Here is a 22,128-nt window from a genome sequence, read left to right on the forward strand (position 1 = left end):
GGCTTTTACCACACATTGGGTGGAATGTTTCATTGTATTGTAAATCGCATAGAACTGTAAGGTTATGCGGTATATAAACAACAATATAATGTAATGTAATGTATTGTCTACAATGACACCCAGATCTTTTTCTTGGGCACTAACCCCCAAGGTGGACCCTAGCATCTGGTAACTTTGAATCAGGTTATTCTTCCCAATGTGCATCACTTTGCATTTGTACACATTAAATTTCACTTGGACGCCCAGTCTTCCAATTTCCTAAAGTCTGCTTGCAATTTTTCACAATCTGCATGCGTTTTAACAACTTTAAACAGTTTTACTGTTTTGTTCTTTAGGGTATTCCAGGACATCCTGGCTCTAGAGGTATGAAAGGAGACAGAGGTGACAGTGTAAGTAAAATTTTATAACATGATCAATTTCGATTTAATGAGGAGAGAGAAGAACTAAGGAAATCTATTGCACGAGCATTTACTTTCAAAAGGGAGACTAGGATAAAATCAAGAAAATGGTTAGAAATGAAGCAAAAAGAAGAGCAGCTATAGAGGTGAAGAGTCTGTGGAGCTCATAATAAAATATTAAAATTGTCCAAAAATCATCATAAGTCGGCACTTAGATGTCCTCATCACCAGGACATCCAAGTGCCAATTTTCAAAGCTGTTTTTCTGGATGTCTAGCGAGGCATTTCACCCACTGTACATCCAGAGTTGCAGGGGGGCATGTTGGGAGGCGTGTTATAGTCATGTTTTGGGGTGGTAGTGTCTGAAGATCTAAAGGTGAAGAAACAGTGTGACAAGGCGGTGGCTGTTGCTAGGATGCTAGGCTGTATAGAGAGAGGCGTGACCAGTAGAAGAAAGAAGGTGTTGATGCCCCTATACAGGTCGATGGTGAGACCCCACTTGGAGTATTGTGTTCAGTTTTGGAGACCGTATCTGGCAAAGGACATAAGACTTGAAGCAGTCCAGAGGAAGGTGACAAAAATGGTAGGAGGTTTGTGCCAGAAGACATATGAAGAGAGACTGGAAGCCCTGAATATGTATACTCTAGAGGAAAGAAGGGACAGAGGAGATATGATTCAGACATTCAAGAACTTCAAAGGTATTAACGTAGAATAAAATCTTTTCCAGAGAAAGGAAAATGGTAAAACCAGAGGGCATAATTTGAGGTTGAGGAGTGGTAAATTCAAGAGTAATGTTAGAAAATTCTTCTTTATGGAGATGGTTGTTGATGCCTGGAATGTGCTCCCGAGTGTAGGATGAACACAGAGGATCTCTAATCAGAAAATAATGGGTATACGTTGAAGGAACTAAGGCCCGTACTGGGCAGGCTTGCACAGCCTGTGTCCCGTATATGGACATTCAGTTGATGGTTTCGATGGCTGGGATGGTTAAGATGGGCTGAAGTGAGCTTTGATGGAGACTCCAGTAGATGGAACCTAAGCACACCACTGGGCAGGGCTCTGGGTTTCTGGCCCAGAAATATCTAAGAAAAAGAACCATTTTAAACTAAATTAATTTATGAAGTATTTTTGGTTGGACAGACTGGATGGATCACTTTGGTCTTTATCTGCCGTCATTTACTATGTTACTATGGTTTGTTTGTTTTTAAGTTTAGCTTGGACATCTTGCAACAATAATTGAACCTTTCCCAGGATGTCCTGGATGGAACTTAGACATTCGGAGCTAGACCTATTTTAGAAGTGTCTAAGTGCCACAAAGATATCCAAACTGACCAGATGACCACTGGATATATGAAGGTATGATCCCTCCACACTCCCCCAGTGCTCACTGACCCATTCCCAACCCCAAAAATCTGAATGAAAGTGTACATACCTGTCTCTAGAACAGCAGCACTTGGTATGGAAACCCCTAATGATGGATGGTTCACTAGCCCATCCCCTAATGGTGGATGGGCTAATGAACCATAGAAAGGCTTTCTTGATTTAGTGGACCACCTTACCAGCTGAACGGAGCTCACGGGGGGATCATAGGGAGAGATAAGTGAAGAGAGAACGTGAGAGGCAGCTGAGTGAGTGCATTTGTAGGTAAGTAAGAGGAGTTAGAATTGTATTCGGAAATGGATGGGAAGCCAATGAAGTGACTTTAGGAGAGGGATAATGTGAGTAAAGTGGCACTCATGGAATATGAGTCATGCAGCCGAATTCTGGATGGATTGGAGGGGAGCAAGATGGCTAAGCGGAAAGTCTGAGATTAGAGAGTTTCAGTAGTCTAAGCTCAAGGTGATTAGGGCATTGATAAGTGTTTTGATAGTGTGCTCAGAGAGGAAGGGTCAGATTTTGGTAATATTATAGAGGAAGAAGCAGCAGGTTTTAGAGATATGTTGTATCTGGGCAGTGAAGAAGAGAGAGGAGTTAAAGATGACCACAAGATTAAGAGCAGACAAAACAGGAAGGATGAGAGTGTTGTCCACTGAGATGGAGAATGAGGAAAGTGGAGAGGTGGGTTTAGGCTCTGTTTTAGCCATATTCAATTTTAGATGGCGGTTAGACATCCAGGTAGCAATGTCAGACAGGCAGGCTGAGACTCCGGTCTGGGTTTCAGTAGAGATATTTGGCGCAGACATGTAGAGTTGTCAGCATAGATGTGATACTGGAAACCGTGGGAGGAGATAAGCGCTCCAAGTGAGCAAGTGTAGATTGAGAAAAGGAGCAGTCCCAGGACAGAGCCTTGAGGTACACCAATCGATAGCGGGAAGGCTGTGGAGGATGAACCACCATTGAATACACTGAAGGTGCGATGGGAGAGATAAGAAGAAAATCAGGAGAGGACAAAACCCTAGAATCACAACAAGGACAGCATATCAAGCATATCAAGGAGTAGGCAATGATCAACAGTATCAAAGGCAGCAGACAGATCGAGAAGGATGAGGATAGAATAGAGGCCCTTGGATCTGGCCAAGAACAGGTCATTGGATACTTTAGTAAGGGCAGATTCCGTGGAATGCAGTGGGTGAAAGCCTGACTGAAGCGGATCCAGAATATCCTTTATGTGAAGTTCATGGCCGTGCCCTCTAAGGTGTCCCACTGTTTGGGAAAGGTGAAGTAATGATGTAGGATAGTCCACTATAAAGTTAAGTGTTCCATTCGGGTGACTGAAAAGGTTGAAAAGGTGATGGTGAAAGCTAGAAAGATGCTAGGTTGCATAGGGAGAGGTATGGCCAGTAGGAAAAAGGAGGTATTGATGCCCCTGTATAAGACTTTGGTGAGACCTCATTTAGAATATTGTGTACAATTCTGGAGGCCGCACCTTCAAAAAGATAAAAAGAGAGGAAGGCTACTAAAATGGTGTGTTGTCTTCATCATAAGACGTATGGGGACAGATTTAAAGATCTCAATCTGTATACAGTACTCCCCCAAAATTACTTTCCAGGAACTCCCGCAAATTTCGAAAAACCATGAATACGTTTTTTAGGCAGGGGAGACAGGAGAGGGCAGCAGGAGAGGGAAGCCGGAGTGCCGGCGAGTGAAGGAAATCACTTGCTGTATGCTCCGACCGCCTCTTCCTGTACTAAAGTCGGGCCTCACCAACCAGGAGCTGCTTTGACATGCAGCTCCTGATTGGTAAGGCCCGATTTTAGTACAGGAAGAGGCGGATGGGAGCATACAGTGAGCTGAACTAGACGTCTCTTTAGAGCTCGTTTTTGAAGAGTAGCACAGTGTGCGCACGATTCAGGACAGTTTTCCAGCCCCAAGCACGTAATGCACCGATGGTGCGGGTCAGTGATGGAAAGCGCACGATTACACTGGCTACACCTTTTAAATCCTGTAAGAGGTCGGGGCATGGAAAAAAAGACAGCCTCAGCCAAGTTGAAGACTGCCAGCTGGGGCCGTGGGCCAAGCCCCACCATCAAAAAACCGACAATGGTTTTTGTTTTTACACGCCACACAGTGACTTGTTGTTTTAAAAACAAGAAAAGAAAAAAATGAAGAAAAAACAAAAGCCGTGGTGTGAGAAAGCAACAAATTCGCACAGAGCTAGAAACAAGGGTTTCTCAGCTCCACAGAAAAGCTAGAACTAAGGAGATGCGCACCCTACGTCGGGCGAGAAGACACTTGTGCATGCGCGGTGCAGCAGTCACGAACTTTCTAAAAGTTCTTCAAGCAACTTAAAATGCTTCCTTTTTAAAGATGCTTTTAACTGAAGTTTTATTTTATTTCAAAGTTGATTTTAACTGATGTCTTATTTTAGTTTTTTTTTTTTAACTCCCTGCCCTTTTGTACTTGACATTAATGTTTCTTCCATTTACTATAGCTATTGTATTTCCTCCCTCTTTACCTTGTGTGTCTTTTGTTCGTTCGTCCACAATAACTTTGCATGTATTATTGTTCGCTTTGTAGTTTTTAGAAAGTATGTATTAACTGTAATATTGTTTGTCTAAAGGAAAAATTTTTTACTCTGTACAACGCTTTGTAGAATCGATAAAGCGTTTAATCAAATAACTAAATAAACAATAAACAAGCAAGTCTGCTTGTCAAGCTGTCCGCATCGGGGTTCCGTGGTTGATGTCACCCATATGTTGAGAATATGCTGCCTGCTTGTCCTGGGATAATATCTTACTTCACTCTTTCATAGTCACTATGCTATGCATAATATGGATGATAGATACATTTTAACTAGCAGATATTCATCTAATATTTTCTTCTTTTCATAGGGAGAACCTGGTAAAACAGGAGAAGGAGACAAAGGAGTTGAGGTAAGATGAGAGAAATTCAGATTTTTTTTCATTTTCTGATTGCATACCTCTATATTTAATATTCTGTCCCAGTTTTTATGTAATTTTTTTTTCAAAATTCTTTATTCATTTTTTCATCTTACATCAAGTATACAATATTACATCATTTAAAACTTTTACACATCACTTGAATTTCATTCTATTGTCATCGTAAATACATAAATTTATTCCGTCCCCACCCACCCTTCCCACAAAAATTTCAATCAAAAATATCATATAAATATTGTATTCTTATCTATTGATTAGACCTTTAATAGAACTTTATACCATCCCCCTCCCCCTATGTATAAATATACTGTCAATGGAAAATGATGTCTAATCATTACAATAATTTGTCAAATCATCTGGAAACATTGGATTATTGCAGGTATACAGACATTAAATGATATTGTTTCAAATGGTTCATTGCTTAGTTTTTCACAGCTGCAACATAAATTTGGATTAAGTAAATCACAAAATTTTAAGTGGATGCAGTTGAAGCAAGCTATTCAGGAGGGGTTCCCTGAATGGAAAGATCTTAATACTCAGTATAGTTTGGAATTCTTATGCTTTCAGGCGGATTTTTTGGGACACCAAGCCGCACAGTGGTATAAATTGTTGTATGGATACTTGAATAAAAAACAAAAAATTGGTCTTAGGGATATTTGGAGCATTGAGATCAAGCACCAAATTTCTGCTTCTCAATTGCCACGACTGGTGTTGGAGATTAAAAATTACAAGGTCAGCATCGATGAGACAAACTTGGTTCTTTTTGTTACATAAAGCTTTTTGGACCCCAGTTCACTTACAAAAGTTGGACAGCTCTAGGTCTAATAGATGCTGGCATTGTAATTTAGATGCTGGGACTCTAGATCATTTACTTTTTTTCTGTCCCTTTGTCAATGCCTTTTGGAAGTTAACTTGACCCCAAATTAATTCAATGTTAGAAAATCATGTTGCCCTTTCCTATGATACTATTTTATTTGGTACATCTATGAGATTCAAGATTCTAATTTCAACAAATAATAATAAGCTTTTGCTTATACTGACAGGGGTTGCCATTCAACATATTACTGAAAATTGGAAGGATTATACTAAACTTAATTATACCTTTTGGTGGAATTCAATTTTTCATATTTATAAAATGGAGAGAATGCTTGCTATACAGCAAGATAATTACAATAGTTTTAAAAAGATTTGGGGGCCATTGATTACATATTCTAATGATTAGACACCTTGGACACCTTTTTTATTACATAGGGGAGGTATGTCTTGTATTTTAATGAGTTTGTTCTTGATGAATGGGCTGGGTGTGGGTGGGGTCTCTTTTATATGCATTTAATAATAATTGTTAAGAATGTCAAGTGATTTTGTACGAATTAATTGATTGAATATTGTACACTTGTTGCAAGATTTGAAAATGAATAAAGAATTTAAAAAAAAACAATAATTTGTCAATGGCCCCCAAATCTTTTTAAAATTATTATAATTCCCTTTCTGCAAAGCAATTATTCTTTCCATTTTGTAAATGTGGCACAACGAATTCCACCAGAATGTATAGCTAAGATTAGTATTTATGTAATTTGATTTAATACCCAAACCAACAAGCAGGCAAGTTAGAGAGACCTATGTGTAGAAAAGCGCCATAATAAAATGAGGAGATCCAAGAGGGGGACACTATGCTCTGACTCCGCTGAGGGGATTACTTGTGTCTTTGTGATTGCTGATTCTGGTTGTAACTGTCTCTCAATTTGCTGTAGATATATTCATTTTTTCTTTTCAGGGAGAAGGCATTCAGCAACTTCGAGAGGCCCTGAAGATTTTAGCGGAGCGGGTTTTAATTTTAGAGCATATGATAGGAATTCATGGTGAGTCAGGCTATGGCATGAGTCTATGTGCATATGTACTATTTCTACTATTGGGATCCGTTTTTAGAGAGCCTTTTTCATTGTTGATATTGCTTTTTGTCTGTACATCCTAATCCTGATTTCCTTCTAAATCAGCAGTTTTCACCTAGTCATAAGAGACTTAGAGCTGGAAGCGGAATACAAAACATTGATGTACTGTATACTCCATCAGCTTGAATCTTCCATTCTTTCAAAAGTCTCCTCTTTCATCATCATTCCCATCCCCTATATCTCCATCTTTCACACTGTCCTCTCAGTTCTCTATCACTTGCTGATGTCACTCTCTTCTTTCCCTTATGCTTCTTCCTTTCTCCAGCCTTCCTCCATCCTCCATCACTCTTACCTTCTCAATCTTATTTCAGCCTTCCTTTCTTTCTCTCCTTTCACATGCCTCTCTCCTCATTTCCATCACTTATATGTAACTTCCTTTTCAAGTTCTTCTTTCCTCATCCCCTCTCTCCCCTCCCCTTTTATCTTGTTCTCCCCTCCCATTGATCTCTCAAGTCTTTTTCTTGTCTTGAACCCTTATTTAGGCTCCATTCACCCCTTTCCCTCCCCTTTTCCACTCTCTCTCTCACTATCTTCAAAGTTATCTCCCCTTCCCTTTTCCTTCACCTCTTTCATAGCCCTCTGACTTTTTCCCTTCCCTACTATCCTTTACCTTCCCTCAACTTTAACCCCAGCATCCATCTGTCTGCCACTCTACCTTCACGTTCTTCTGTATATGCCCTTGCTTCTCCCCTGCCAAGCTCAAGCAACCTTCTCCCACCTTCAAGCCTAACCATCAGCCAGCCATAGCCCCCTCAGTTTCACCTCATCCCTCAGCTCCCATCAGCCCCTGCATCAGAACCATCTCCAGCCCCAGCTACCTTTGTTGGTCTCCCAGCCCTATTGTCAGCATCGGCCCCTTATCACTAACAGGAAATGTTGGCCCTCCAGTTTTAACAGTTATACAGAGTCAACCAAGAACAGAGAGTATGATGGGAGTGGAAGACAGGCTTCCATAGCTGTGTAGATAAGAGAAGCAAGCCAAGAAATCTTGGTGGGGCTTGGGCTTGTGTTCTCCTTCCTCTCCTGATCTGATGCTTAAGAGCTAGCTCTTTGCTGTTTGCAAATATCAAAAAAAAGAATCCAACTTTCTTTGAAATAAACTTTCAGAATACCAAATATTCAAGGTAGTTTGTTTGTTTTTTTAGTTTTAGCTACTTCACTATGAATTGGGTTAATAGTACTATGGTACGATTCTTCATTGTTTGGCTAAATATGGCTCACTAAAAGCTAAGAAACCAGGTAAAGTGAATCATAGGCAGCAGAATGCTTTTTTGTTGAGGGGGGCAAAAGCTCCACCCTAGATCCTACCCCCATAGTAGTATTAATTGTAATACCAATTTTTCCATTCATTTTTCATATATACATACAATATAACCTTATTAACAATATATAATGGTTAACCACAAAATTAAACTACGCAAAGCACACTATATGTTTCTTAACATTCATTCCTACAAGAACACCTGGCCTTGGTCACACATGCAGAACACAGATAACCCCTATGCAAATACAGGACCACAAACTAAGGTGCGCTAGCGTTTTTAGCACATGCAGGATTTTAGCGCGCGCTAAACCCACGCTACACTTCTAGAATGCATGTGGCATGCAGTACAACCCCCAGAGAAATAGAAACAAATATATTTCTTCCTGAACAGTACAAAATACAGACAGCAGATGTAATTTCTCAAAACTTACACAATTCAATTGCTAAATTAAAAATAAAATCATTTGCCCTACCTTTGTTGTCTGGTGATTTTGAATTCAGTCTCTGGCTGCCCATCCTGTCTGTGCTCTTAACCGTGTATCCAGGGCCTCCTTATCCATTTGCTGTATTTATCTCCTTCACTTTCTGCCATACATCCGTCTTTAGCATTAACTTTTAACATTCAGCTTTCTTCCATTTTTCTGTTTTCTTCTCAAAATCTACTTTTCCATGCCTTCCCTTCCCATCTATCCATCTCCTCCCTCTTCTCCCCTTCTCCCATCTATCCATAAGAAGCATTTCTTCTTATCTCTTCCCTGTCACACCCATTGCTGTGCACCATCTCCTACCTCTGTCTCCCCTTCCCTTCCATCCCTAAGCACCAAATCATCCCTCTCCCATGGTCAGACATATGTCTTCCCCCTTCCCCCCTCCGGTTTGGCAACTTTCTCCTCTCCTTCTCTCCTTTGTGTGATCTGGCATCTCTCTCCCCTCCTTCCTGCAGTTTGGCATTTCCCCTCTTTCCTTTCCTTCTCTTCTATTCCCTGGTCTGGTATCTTTCTTTTCCCTCCTTCCATCACCCTTCTCAAGAATATGACATCTCTTCCTTCTTTGAGCCATCTCTCCTCCCTCCCAGTGTAACATTTCTCCCTCCCTCCTCCCACCACTATCATGTCAAAACAACTTTCCCTCTTTCTTCCTTTCCCCATGTATACCATCTCTCTTTCCCACCCACTCCAACAATTCTTTTTCCCTCCCCACCACCTCACCCATGCATCTCTCTTTCCCTCCTTACCTAACCCTCAGCCCATGTAGCATCTGTCCTTCCCAAACCCCTTCCAGTCCGTGCAATATCTGTCCTTTTTGCTTTCCCAATCCCCCCCCTGTAGCCCGTGAAGCATCTGTCCTTCCTACATTCCCTCCCCCCGCTCAGCTGAATTCTGGATTAAAATCTATGGACAGCTGGCGGCACAATGAAGCGAGCCTCCCGCTGTTGGCTGCCCCAGAAGTGTTCTTTCTGCAGCACTTCCTCTTCCTGCATAGGTAGCACACTGCAGAAAGAACACTTTCAGGGCAGGCTGACAGCGGTAGGCTCGCTTCGTTGTGCCGCCGGCTGCCCGAAGTTTTTAAATTACAATGGCGGGGAAGTGATAGGTGGGGGAGTCAGGAGAGCCCTATGAAGTGAATTATCTAGGAAGAAAAATAAAGAAATAATTTTTGTATTTATTTCATTGTGGAACATTGTATTCCACCAATCCTAAAACTTGGTTCCTGGTGGACAACAAATTTAACTTGAAATCCACATGGTACAGAGTACCAACATTTCCAGGTGGTGGAAATACATAAGCAGGTATAAAGAGAATTCAAGGGATTTTGGATTTAGCTTTCACCTTTTTCTGTGGAAGCTCTGGGTAAGTTACATTCAGATACAGTAGGCATCTTCCTGTGTAAAGAGGGCTTACAATTTAAGTTTGAACCTGAGGTAATTTACGCAAAGCAGTAGGATATCTAGACATAATTTTGTGGAAGGGGCACATTTACTTTTGCCTTCTCCCCCCCCCACCGATTTCTCACCAAGATTAGAATTAAACATACCTGAGCTAGTGGGACCCCTAAGCCTTACCAAATGAAGAAATGTGGCTCATGCTCATGCAAATGTGGCTCATGCAGTCAGCAGCAGCATTTTGATCCATTGACAGAGGCATGCCAAGGAAGCTCACGGAACCAGTGTCAGCAGCTCAAGACTGCCAGGCTTTTCTGACTCAGAGAAGGCACTGGACATCTTTGGCTGGCAAAACGTGGGGGATCCCTGCCAACTACCTAATATGTGGCTGGCTGCAGGGTGGGCCTGAAGCAAAAACAGAGAGCCAAGTCCACTTGTGGCTATGCCCCTAGTGCAAAGTCAAAAAGAGTGTCAGAGCTGAACCCCGACTTCCCTGGTTCCCATTCCAGTGGCTCAAAACCCTGAAAAAAAGATGTGCTTTAAGCCTTTTTGTAGAATCCAATATTTCGGTTTATATACCGTATCCTCCTCTCTAGACAATAGAGGCTCGTCTCGGTTTTCATAAAGAGAGGTTGTTCCGATTCCTCAAATGAAATAACTTATGTAACAGTTTTTGAAAAAGAAAAATCTTTAGATATTTTCTAAAAACATAAAAAGAAAAAGTAGTTCTGATCTCAACTGGTAGTTCATTCCAGATAGAAGGTTTTTTTTTTTGTTGTTTTTTTTTAAATTCTTTATTCATTTTATATTTTACATCAAGTGCACAGAAAATATCAACAATTAAAATAATACAGATAGAAGTTGATATGTTTCCTCCTGAAGTTCAGGGATATGGCATTCCAGAAGAGGGAGAGAGCTACAGAAAAAGAATGGATAAAAGTGTTCTGAGTGAACGACTAGAAAAGAGAGCAAACATAACAGGCGTGAGTATTCTTGTTCTTCCGAGGCTGTTTTGAAGTAGCTAGGACATTCATCAGGGAGGTCTCTCCGAATTTGTGAAGACCTTAACACATCATTCATTTCTTTATCTCTCTGCAGATTCTTCAGCTCCTACAGAGCCAGGCTCCGGGCAGGAGATCTTAGGATCCATTCTAGCTCCAAGCAACAAGATCAAGCGCGCAGGACCAAAGATGCAGCACTATCCTTACCACATCATCTCTTCACTACTGGACATCAGCGAGCCTGAAAGGAAGTAACTGCAGGAACTAATCTTACCATGACCATAACGCAACCCATCCACCGAATAAAGCTACAGTATCTGATGACCAAGTTATTTTCAAAGCTGTCATTTCAAACATAACAACTTCTACTCGGGGGCGTTTTACGTGTTTTCATGCTGGACATTTATCCAGTGTGAGGTATCTAACATAGCCTTCACATAACCACTCATTCATTTTCCATGAGTTTAATCACGTTCTGCTTCAGGAAACACATTTTTAATCGTAGTTTTCCGTGCTTAGACAAAGCTAGTGTGAGATGCATTACATCAAAGGTTCAATTTTCACAAAGGGTCTGAAGTAGATGGGGGGGGGGGCGGTCATTACACTAATGGCATACACTAATATACATTATATGGACCTTATGGCAAATAAGAATTAGCACGTGGAAACTGTATGCAACATTAACTTCAAAACTCACAATTTCTTAATACCAAGGTTCTTGAATATGATACAGTGATAACATGATACATTTCCATGCACCACATTAGATCTGAAAAAGCTTAAACCTTAGTATTTCCCCCTCTCTCATTCCTTATTTGCTAGTAAAATCCCTAAAACATAGGGCTGTCAACTGACACCATTTTAACCTGACAAGGTTAACCTACCTCTGGGTACACCCCATTGCACGCAGGGACTTGTAGTCTTACTTTTCTTAGGGAATCCAGTTTGGAAATCAGAACTACGAGTCTCTGCATGTAGTGGAGCAATACCTGAACTGGATCAAGTCTATCAAGTGAATAAGGAGCCAGTTGGCAACCCTATGACCTGGGTTTTGTATTTTGTCATGCAAAGTACATAAGTACCGCAACTGAGATGTCTGACAATGTGTAAGAATGTGGCTTGAAGTACTTATCATTTAAGCAAACAGTTTCCATTCCCCCTTTTAGGTAGATATCATCTCCCCTTCTGCTAGGGCAGGGGTGTCAAAGTCCCTCCTCGAGGGCCGCAATCCAGTCGGGTTTTCAGGATTTCCACAATGAATATGCATGAGATCTATTTGCATGCACTGCTTTCATTGTATGCTAATAGATCTCATGCATATTCATTGGGGAAATCCTGAAAATCCAACTGGATTATGGCCCTCAAGGAGGGACTTTGACACCCCTGTGCTAGGGTTACCATATGGCTCCAAAAAAGGAGGATGACATCCGGGTTTTACTTCTACTGAAAGCAATGGAAATAAGGAGGACAGATAATAATAATAATAGCTTTATTTATATCCCGTCATACCTTTTCAGTTCAAGACGGTATACAGTACTCATAGAAACATAGAAATGACGGCAGAAAAGGGCTATAGCCCACCAAGTCTGCCCGTTCCAATTAGCCTCCCCCCAGAGTTCACTCCCTTAGAGATCCCACATGAGTATCCCATTTCTTCTTAAAATCCATCACGCTGCTGGCCTCAATCACCTGCAGTGGGAGTCCATTCCAACGATCCACCACTCTCTCGGTGAAAAAGTACTTCCTGGAGTCGCTATGAAATTTCCCTCCTCTGATTTTCAGCGGATGCCCTCTGGTTGTCGAGGGTCCCATGAGACAGAAGATATTATCTTCCGACTCGATACGTCCCGTGATGTATTTGTACGTTTCAATCATGTCTCCCCGTTCTCTTCTTTCCTCAAGTGAGTACAGCCGCAATTTTTTTAGTCTTTCTTCGTACGTGAGATCCTTGAGCCCCAGGACCATCCTGGTCGTCATTCGCTGAACTGACTCGATCCTCAGTATGTCCTTACGGTAGTGTGGTCTCCAGAATTGAACACAGTACTCCAAGTGAGGCCTCACCATGGATCTGTACAACGGCATCATGACTTCAGGTCTCCTGCTGACGAATCCTCTACGGATACAACCTATCATCTGTCTTGCCCTGGAGGAAGCCTTCTCCACTTGATTGGCAGCCTTCATGTCCTCACTAATAATCACCCCTAGATCGCGTTCTGCCTTGGTCTCAACTAAGGTCTCACCATTCAGTACATAATTTCTGCGCGGATTTTTCTTTCCCAGGTGCATTACCTTGCATTTTTTAGCATTGAAGCTTAGCTGCCAAGTAGTTGACCATCCTTCCAGCAGCTGTAGATCGTGTGTCATATTATCAGGTAATAAGCTTTTGCCTATTATGTTACAAAGTTTGGCGTCGTCAGCGAATAGTGCTACCCTTCCTTTAAGTCCTTGTGTCATATCTCTTATGAATAAATTGAATAGAATTGGGCCCAGGTCCGAGCCCTGTGGCACCCCACTGATCACGCTCGACGCCTTGGATGGGGTACCGTTCACCACCACCCTCTGAAGTCTACCGTTTAGCCAATCTCCAACCCCTCGATATTCGCAGGGGTTCCGTTCCAGAAACCCCTGCAAATCTCGTAAAACCGCAAATACGGTTTTTCATGGGGGAGCCTGAAGAGGGCAGTGGGAGAGGGCAGCAGGAGAGCAGCCGGAGCACCACGAGTGCAGGAAATCACTTGCGGTACGCTCTGACTGCCTCTTCCTACACTAAGTTGGGCCTTATCCAATCAGGAACTGCATGTCAAAGCAGCTCCTGTTTGGATAAGGCCCGACTTAGTACAGGAAGAGGCGGTTGGAGCGTACTGTGAGTGATTTCCTGTACTTGCAGCGCTCCGGCTGTTCTCTCTTGCCTTTTCTGCTGCCCTCTCCTTGTCGGTGGTTCGCGGTCGGAAAATACCGCGAATGACCAGGACCGTAAACCGCCAACTGCAAACGACCGGGTGAACACTGTACAACAAGAACAAGAGATGCTGTAAGGACAGCGAGGTTATATCAGTTAGTTATGGAAAGGTGTGGAAGACATTTGAGTGAACAGGGTGGTAGGGTAAGAAGAAGGAGCATATTAGAAGAGGTAAGAGAAGAGCGGAATAGAAGGATCAGATAAATTTGTCGAATAAGTAGGTTTTTAGTGATTTTCTGAATGAATGGTAAGTTGGTGTGTTCAGGATTAGATCACTTAAGGTGTTGTTCCAGATCCCTGCTTGAAAGGAGAGTGTCCTGTTGAGGAATCTATTGAATTTGCATCCTTTGGGAGAAGGAAATGTGAACAGTTTGTCCTGTAGGGTGAGGTGTTTCAGGAGGTTGGTGGGAGGTTGCCGAAGAGGGTCTTGAAGCAAAGGCAACCAAATTTGAAGATTATTCTGGCCTTGATAGGTAGCCCTGTCCTGCCCTGCTCGAGACTCCAGGTTAGAAACCATCTGCCGCTCTACCTGTAAGAGTTGAATGAATCATGGCAGCCCTCCAATATTGTAGAGAAGGGGGCGATGCCTCCAACCAGTGCAACAGCATAACCTTTTTCCCCAGCAGAATGGCCTTACGTAAAAAACCACGCAAGCCCTTCGGCACTAGGGCTGCCACTCGACATTGAAAAAACAAAAGGTGTGGGGAGACTATGCAGCGGACTTGCCATAGCAAGGAGATGTGATCCAAGACCCTCCCCCCAGAAGATACGGATTCAGGGACAAGTAAAAAACATGTGGCTCCAGGAACAAGACATTTAGGGTATCGAGTGTCCAATTGTAGGGCACACCTGGGTGAGACATGCAACCTCATAACCATCTTATAATTGATCTCCCACAGGGCAACTAACAGACGCATCTGAGAGACCAACCAAAGACAACGAAGAAGAAGATCTGTGGAGATAGAAACCCCTAAACCATGAGACCACTGCTGACCCAAACAGGTGTAATCAAAATTGGGGCGGTGTTCCTCCAAGGAGTTCAAATTAAAGTGTAGAGGAATAATAAATACCCTGTCAAATTAATCTAATAGATAGTTTAAATGTCCAGTGTATTGTAGAGCAAGTAACAGTTTCAAAAACATATTTTGATGACAGAGAGTGAAATAGAAACCTAAAACAGTCCTTTCAAAGTTAAAGTCTTTCAGAAAATTTAGCAACCATTTCCACAGGCAGGGATGATGGTGGGCAAACTGCACTTGAACAATAATAATAGCCTGAACATCTGAAGCCAGCACTGAGATATTCCAATGAACTAATATATAACTTCATGTGACAACCAGTAACTTAGAGTGAAACCATTCCGTGATTGGTATGATGTCATCCAAAATATGTCATAAATTGGGGTTGATATAGGGAACCAAAAAGGAATCTGGGACTGTATAGACCTGAAATAAAGGCAAAGAGGCAGATTATACAAGCAAAAATTCAAGTAAAAAAGAAGTAGAGCCAGGAACAATAAATCTGCTGTAAAACTCATGGGTTTGTAACGTATCAGAAGCAACTGTGAATAGCTTCCTACAGTACTGTAGCTTTAATCTTAGGTAAGAAGTCTTATGCAAAGGATGGGTACTTTCTACAGGGTTTTATTTCCAAATAGTTATCTAATAATTAAGACTTGAACATATTCAAATCCTAGCAAAAATTTTACAAATCAGGTATAAAATCAAGAAATGGTGGCATCTTCCAAAACCTCAGAAGCTGATGCTAACCATTTGGCAATGAAGGGGAGGGGAGGTGGTATTGTAAATTCCATGCTTGGAAATGGAATGACAGCTTGACTAGCCACACACCTGGACCCAAAGGGTTAGTGATAATCTGAGCCACTGCTATACAGCCTACATGCAATGACCTCCATGGTGCACTGTTGATCTATTGGAAAAGAAGCTGCCCATGCCTTGTCCTCAGTAGCACTAAGGTGATGACAGCTTTCAGATAGTAGTGATACGTCTCGTAGCAAAGAAGCCGTAAGAGACCAATACGTTTCAATTGGAGGCTGTAGTTTAGGCTCAACAGAAGACCCTTAGCTCACATTCTCAGTCTTAGGCAGGCATTAAGATATCTGGTAGTGTGAGTATGTCTCCATCTCTCTGTGTAATTCAAAAGATGGATAGTGCTTTACATATGTGCTCATTCTTGTGTTAATAAAAATGTAATGCTTAATCTGATATGTATACCATGGTGGGTGTGCTCTTTTTGCCTTTTGTAAAGACAAATTCAGAGATTATAGTGTGCGTCTGTAACTTTCAATGAAATTTGTTTCTTCGCCTTCATGAAATCACATTCAACATGAACCATTAAGGGAGAAAGACAGAGAGTGCTAATAAAATGTTTAAGGAGACTGTGCATATACTTGAAAGTTGCTGTTATCACTTATTGTGCTAACCTGTTGCACAGCATGCATTAAATCCAAGGGCTACACACTAATGCCTCCATAGAGCTTGCATTAGCATTTTCCATGTAGCGCGCACTAAAAACACTAGCGCACCTTAGTAGTTTCAAGTTTCAAGTTTATTATATTGTTTGATTAAACGCTTTTAAAATTTCAAAGCGTTTTACATAAATAAAATAGAGTAGACTTACTTATACAATTACTATTCATATAAACATACTGGGAAACAATTTGGACAAGAAGACAGCTGATAACATTAGGAAGGTGGGGAGGAAATACAATATTTATTTAAAGATTACATAAAAGGAAAACACAATGGGGAAATAAGGGAAAAAATGAGAAACCGAAAGGAAATCTGAAAAAAAAGAGAAATTGTAATCTGTCAGTTAAAAGCTTCTTTAAAAAGAAGACATTTAAGATTCTTTTTAAAAGGAAAAGGAGCCCTAAATCAGTGAGGTGAATGCCGCAAGAAATCATTGTGATAGCCCCGTATTTCACTTGTATACTCTGCTGCATATTCCATGCCTTCCAAGGATAATTTGTCTATAGTGGTGGACCTGACGATCCAGTGTACATCCATTCTGCGAGGAGAACAAGAACTGGGACCAAGTTGGACAAGTCGTTTTACCAAATATGTATATAATACTCCATTGAATGCAATGCCGATACTGTCAAGGTTGCTAACTTTACTTTGTAAAACCGATCATTCACAGTTACTTTCAACACAGGCTGGAACTGGCCAATTAAGCCTTAATATTCAGTTATCTTGAATTAAGCCATTAGGAAAGACAGTTCGAGTGGACTTTGGTATTGCCAAAATGGAACATTTCTAGAAGCACTCTGAATTATTAAAACCAAAAATAATTAGCTTTGTACTTTCTCCAAGGCAACTTGATATTTTCTGTATGTGACCAAAAACAGAAGAGATCACAGTAAGATGATCAGTCGGGTTTTAGATATTGTAAAACATCCTTTGCCATCATGGCTCTTTTATTGTTTAAGATTGCTTTCCATATTGTGGGATAACACTATTTATGATTTCTCTGCAAAATAGAAATAATGGTGCTATTAATGTCCTGAGAACATGTGTGCAGTTATTGAAGTCATATTATTTTATCCAACTAAATGCAATGCAGTGGTCATTGAATGTTCTTACACAGTGGGATTAAAACTTGGATGAGATCAGTTTTAAGATACAAATAAGCATTTAAAACTGGGTTGAAACTGTTTTTGCATAAGTAATAGAAAACTCTACTGTCATTTACTGGTGGTGTCATTTGTTTTTTGGCCAGTCCTATTCTGTTCTCATTCCAGTGCTTTGGGTCCTTGAAAACCGCAACACTTGAAAACATGCATTAGAAAACTGAGACGTTCACTATGGAATATGAAATTTGAACGATGATACTGCACAATACAGTATTTTTTTAATTTATATTCTTGTTTTTTGTGTGTGCTGTGTACATGTCCCAAAATAATATTGTTTACTATCATTTCTTTAGCAGTGGGACACAAGGTACAATGTTCTATGTGATTTGTTACTTAAAACAATAACCATATGCTCCTTGCTGCAACATTTATCAGGTCTTTTATTCTTTGTAATTTGACTTCCAAGTTTGGTGGGTAGAGAAATATTTGTTAGCAATTGTTCCTGCATGGCTGTTTCTTTTTGTTTTCCTTTTGCCATATTATTATTCATGTTACATTATCTAGATCTCTGTATTTGCTTTGTGATTTGTTCACATACAAGAAGTGCTATGTGTGAAGGTTATTTGTGGGAATGATTTCTCAGGATGTCCACAGTTACCAAAGACAATCCATGTAATGCACTGAAATAAATAGATTTCAAGTGGCACGGTGGCTGGTCCCTTCTGTTCTCACTCTTCTTCCCACTTGCTTCCTCCATTTCCCCTTCAGTTTCAATGAAGTCAACAAACATAGGACATTATTTCCTTTCTGATTTGAAATTGTGATGTATTGTCAAAGAATGAGGACAAACTCAAAAAGAAGTTTTGCTTATAATAAAACCAAAGTTTGAAAGCTAGGTCATTTCATATCAGTGACATTGGTGACATACTGCTGTGTCACAGTATACATATTGAGACCACTGGATTAAAACAAAAATTTGACATAGCAAGCTCATGCTTTCCTTAACAACCATGTGGGATTGCAGCTGGGGAATGCACAAAGCAGAGAGTCAGAGATTTAAATTTCCCATAAATGCTCCCTAATTCTCCTCTTTTACAGTTAAATTATTTATATTCCGCTGTTACCAACAAATAGTTCATAGCAGATTACATAGATCAATTCAACTAAGATATACTTAAGTAACAAGACATTATCCCGTTATTTCCTATTAAAATTAAATTTCTGAAACAAAAAAGTTTTAAGCACAGTTTTAAAAATGAGAAGAGTTACTCTAGATTGTATTTGAATTGACAGGATTGATCATACAGAGGCAGCCTGATAGAATATTGTGTACAGTTCTGAAGACCGCACCTTCAAAAAGATACAAACAGGATGAAGCCAATCCAGAGGAAGGCAATTAAATGGTCAGTGGTCTGTGTCGAAAGCAGTGGCAGAGAGATGCCTGGGGCGGTGGCGCCCCTCCCCTGCCCTCGTCTCTGCCCCCCTGCTCCTTCCCTGATCCCGCCTGCTGTGTGCAACCCCCACCCTCCCTTCCCTTTCCCCGTACCTCTAGTTGAAGTTGCTCATGGTGATCAACAACGTGTTCCTTGTGACCCCGCCAGCTCTCCCTGTGACGTGATGAAAGAAGTTGCTATGGGATTCCTGCGTAAATACATTCAAAATCTCTGGTGATGCCAAAATGAGGCTTGGAATGCCCAGAGAAGCAGCTTGGGACATTCAGTGGTTGAATTGTAAATACTGCTGCGTGAGGAATAAATAGAGGACTGCAAGAGAGTATGTAATAGCATTGACTCTTGTAGATATGGGTGGGGATAGAGAAGATTAATTGTGGAGATAGAATGGATCTTAGTGGGTATGGGTAGGTATGCATTAGATTTCAGTGGGGACAGAGGTGATAGGTGAAATTTCTGTTTCTATGCAATTTTCTAAGATAGAACTGATGCAGTCACAATATTACACACATTTTAAGTACTGCTACTATAAAGATAGTAGACGGCATTGCCAACACTTTAACTTAGTACACTGACCCCTACGACTGAAAATTTACCCCAAGATTCAGCTAATCACATTGTATTAAATATATATGCACAGGTCCTGGGACAAGGTGGAATTTAGAAGCATACGGACACTTTGGCTAGTGCAATAAACTAGAGGCTGACCAAATTTTGATTTCAATTAGTGCCAGAACTGGCCCCAAATCCTTTTTCTGCTTGGTTTCAACTGAAAGGTTATTTTAATGAACATTAGTGCTTTGTCCTGTCTGTCTCCCTCCCTTCCCCTTGAGTTGTTTTCCCTCTCCCTTTGTAGTGGGGGGAGAGGAAGACATCATATAGGGGATCTTAGCAAGGAAAATGTCATTTACTGGATGTTTGGTTCAACATTGTCTTGATAATAAATGTGACATTTACTATGTTACCTGTAGGACTCCCTGGACCTCTCTTACAATCCCTGGTGGTCTAAGGGTGTATTTGGGACAGGAGCCGTTCCCAGTTACTTCTGCTCATTTTGGCTCTGCTCTCAAAATGGCTGCTATAACTGGTGCATTGCTCCTGCCCTGTTTATACCACTAGATTAAACCACCAGTCATTGTAATGTAGTCCTAGTGGGAGGTGCTATTCTTTGTATTCTTTTTTGTCCTGCAATTGCAAGTAATGTACACGATAGTTTATATGATGAATAGAATGCTCCATAAAATCTGGACACCCTAGCCCCACCCCCCAGGCTTGCCCAGTTCCACCCATCCCCATCCTGTTATGCCTCAGTCCCACCCCTGCCTGCTCTTGTTAGGAAGAGGAAATCCACAGATGCGACATGTGATGTCATCGTATGGCATCTGTGCACGTGCGGATTTCCTTCTGCCTGACACGATTTAGGGAGCTTTTCAATACCCGGACAAAGTGCCGGGTTTTGAAAAGCCATCCAGACCCCCGGACATGTCCTTGAAAGGACATGTCCGGGGAAATCCAGACATCTGGTAACCCTAGTTAGTCATAGCCAAAAGTTTATTACACATAGGATACAAATCAATAATTGTGTTTTCAATCCAACTGGCAGAAAAGCAGAGAAAAATTAGGATGGCTTGCAGTGATTTCCGGAAAGAAACAGGGGAATAGTAGGACCTATATAGTAGACAAACAGATGCAGAACTGGAAAGAAAGAGGTGCACTGAGTAAAGTCCACACAGAGCTTTAAGAACACGGAGCCTCATATTCACCTGAAAAGGCACATTGTATACCTAAAATACTAGACAGTGCAAGGTTGAAGGTAAATGTTTGATTGAAGATTATGTCTTCTACCAGTTCAGGAAGGAAGGCCAAAAGATGCTAACCAGACACCAAACATCTTCAAAAACATGCTTAGAAATCCTAGATTGGTATTATGATCATCAACAGGTTTCTTAGTCTTTGGAATAAGACGTCATCCTCTGTAAGACAAAGTGCAAGACTTTATCTATGACAGACTACATTATCGTCATCCTCCAACTTTCTGCCCCCAAAATATTGGCAATAAGGTTCAAAATAGCATTAGTTTAATTGTTAAGGAAAATCTGGGACTGGTTGACCGACGAAATACCCAACAAGGTGTTTAAGAGAAATAGGGAGATTTCAGATGACCTACAGAGAGTCTCACTTAACATAATGAGGCTGCAGTTTTGGGTTCATTCTGAAAGCAGACTAGCTAGATTCCAAGTAGTAAAACAGATTTTATGCTGCTTATCCTAGGAATGAGCAGTGGATTTCGCCAAGCCATCTCAATAATGGCCTATGGACTTCTCTTTTAGGAAATTATCCAAGCCTTTTTTAAACCCCACTAAGCTACCTGATTTCACCACATTCTTCAACAACGAATTCCAGAGTTTAATTACATAACATAACTTAATTTTTCTATACCGCCTCAATCAAAAGAATTCTAGGCAGTTTACATAAAAGAGAAACAACTAGACAATCAGCAAAATACAAAATATTAGTAATAAGGATACAGCATATTAACTAAAAGGTCTATAAAAAATTTGAGTTAATACAGTAAAACTATTACATTAAGGATAAAACATTGAATTAAAAGATAAATTTATCAAATAGTTCTGTCTTAATTTCTTTTTGGAAGGCTCCGCTAATATAATTACCCAACCAGGACTGTTGTTTACTTGCTTGAAATGCAAGCATCCTGTCTAAGAAAGACCTAACTTTACAGCCTAAAATCTTCAGGAATGCAAATAAGTTACAATTCCTGGTTACCCTCACAGGATTATATAGCACGAAATGAGATAACAGGTAGGTAGGGGCCAATCCCCAAACCAACTTGAAACAAAGGCATGGAAATTTGAACATTAACATAAGAACATAAGCAATGCCTCTGCTGGGTCAGATCTGAGATCCATCGTGCCCAGCAGTCCGCTCACGCGGCTGCCTAACAGGTCCAGGATCTGTCCCTCTAACCCTTTTTCCAGCAGGAAATTGTCCAATCCTTTCTTAAACCCCAGTACCGTTCTCTCCCCTATTACGTCCTCTGGAAGCGCATTCCAGGTATCCACCACACATTGGGTAAAGAAGAACTTCCTGGCATTTGTTTTGAATCTGTCCACTTTCAACTTTTCCGAATAAGGACTAATATGATTGCTTTTCTTCAGCCCAAATATCAGGCAAACAGCCATATTCTGCACTATTTCCAATTTTCTCACAACTTTCTTTGGTGCACTCAAATAAATAATGTTACAGTAGTCCAAAGCCTGCACCAACAATCT

At 40.9% G+C, this 22,128-nt stretch overlaps 1 protein-coding gene across 4 annotated transcripts in view; it reads left to right on the forward strand.

Annotated features, from left to right (window-relative positions):
• Positions 1–12,079, forward strand: part of COL26A1 (collagen type XXVI alpha 1 chain) — a 180,088-nt gene extending 168,009 nt beyond the window's left edge. For 3 of the 4 annotated variants that reach the window (XM_033922391.1, XM_033922392.1, XM_033922395.1), the window contains exons 11-14: positions 336–389; positions 4,669–4,710; positions 6,512–6,596; positions 10,931–12,079. In XM_033922391.1, coding sequence (XP_033778282.1) covers positions 336–389; positions 4,669–4,710; positions 6,512–6,596; positions 10,931–11,088 — 339 coding nt within the window. In that variant the 3' untranslated portion in view covers positions 11,089–12,079. Of the gene's footprint in view, positions 1–335; positions 390–4,668; positions 4,711–6,511; positions 6,597–10,714; positions 10,816–10,930 lie in introns of all 4 variants that reach the window. The other variant, XM_033922393.1, reaches the window with a different exon arrangement.
• Positions 12,080–22,128: the final 10,049 nt, after the last annotated feature.

This window comes from Geotrypetes seraphini, chromosome 15, assembly GCF_902459505.1.
Source record: "Geotrypetes seraphini chromosome 15, aGeoSer1.1, whole genome shotgun sequence".
Taxonomy (NCBI): domain Eukaryota; kingdom Metazoa; phylum Chordata; class Amphibia; order Gymnophiona; family Dermophiidae; genus Geotrypetes; species Geotrypetes seraphini.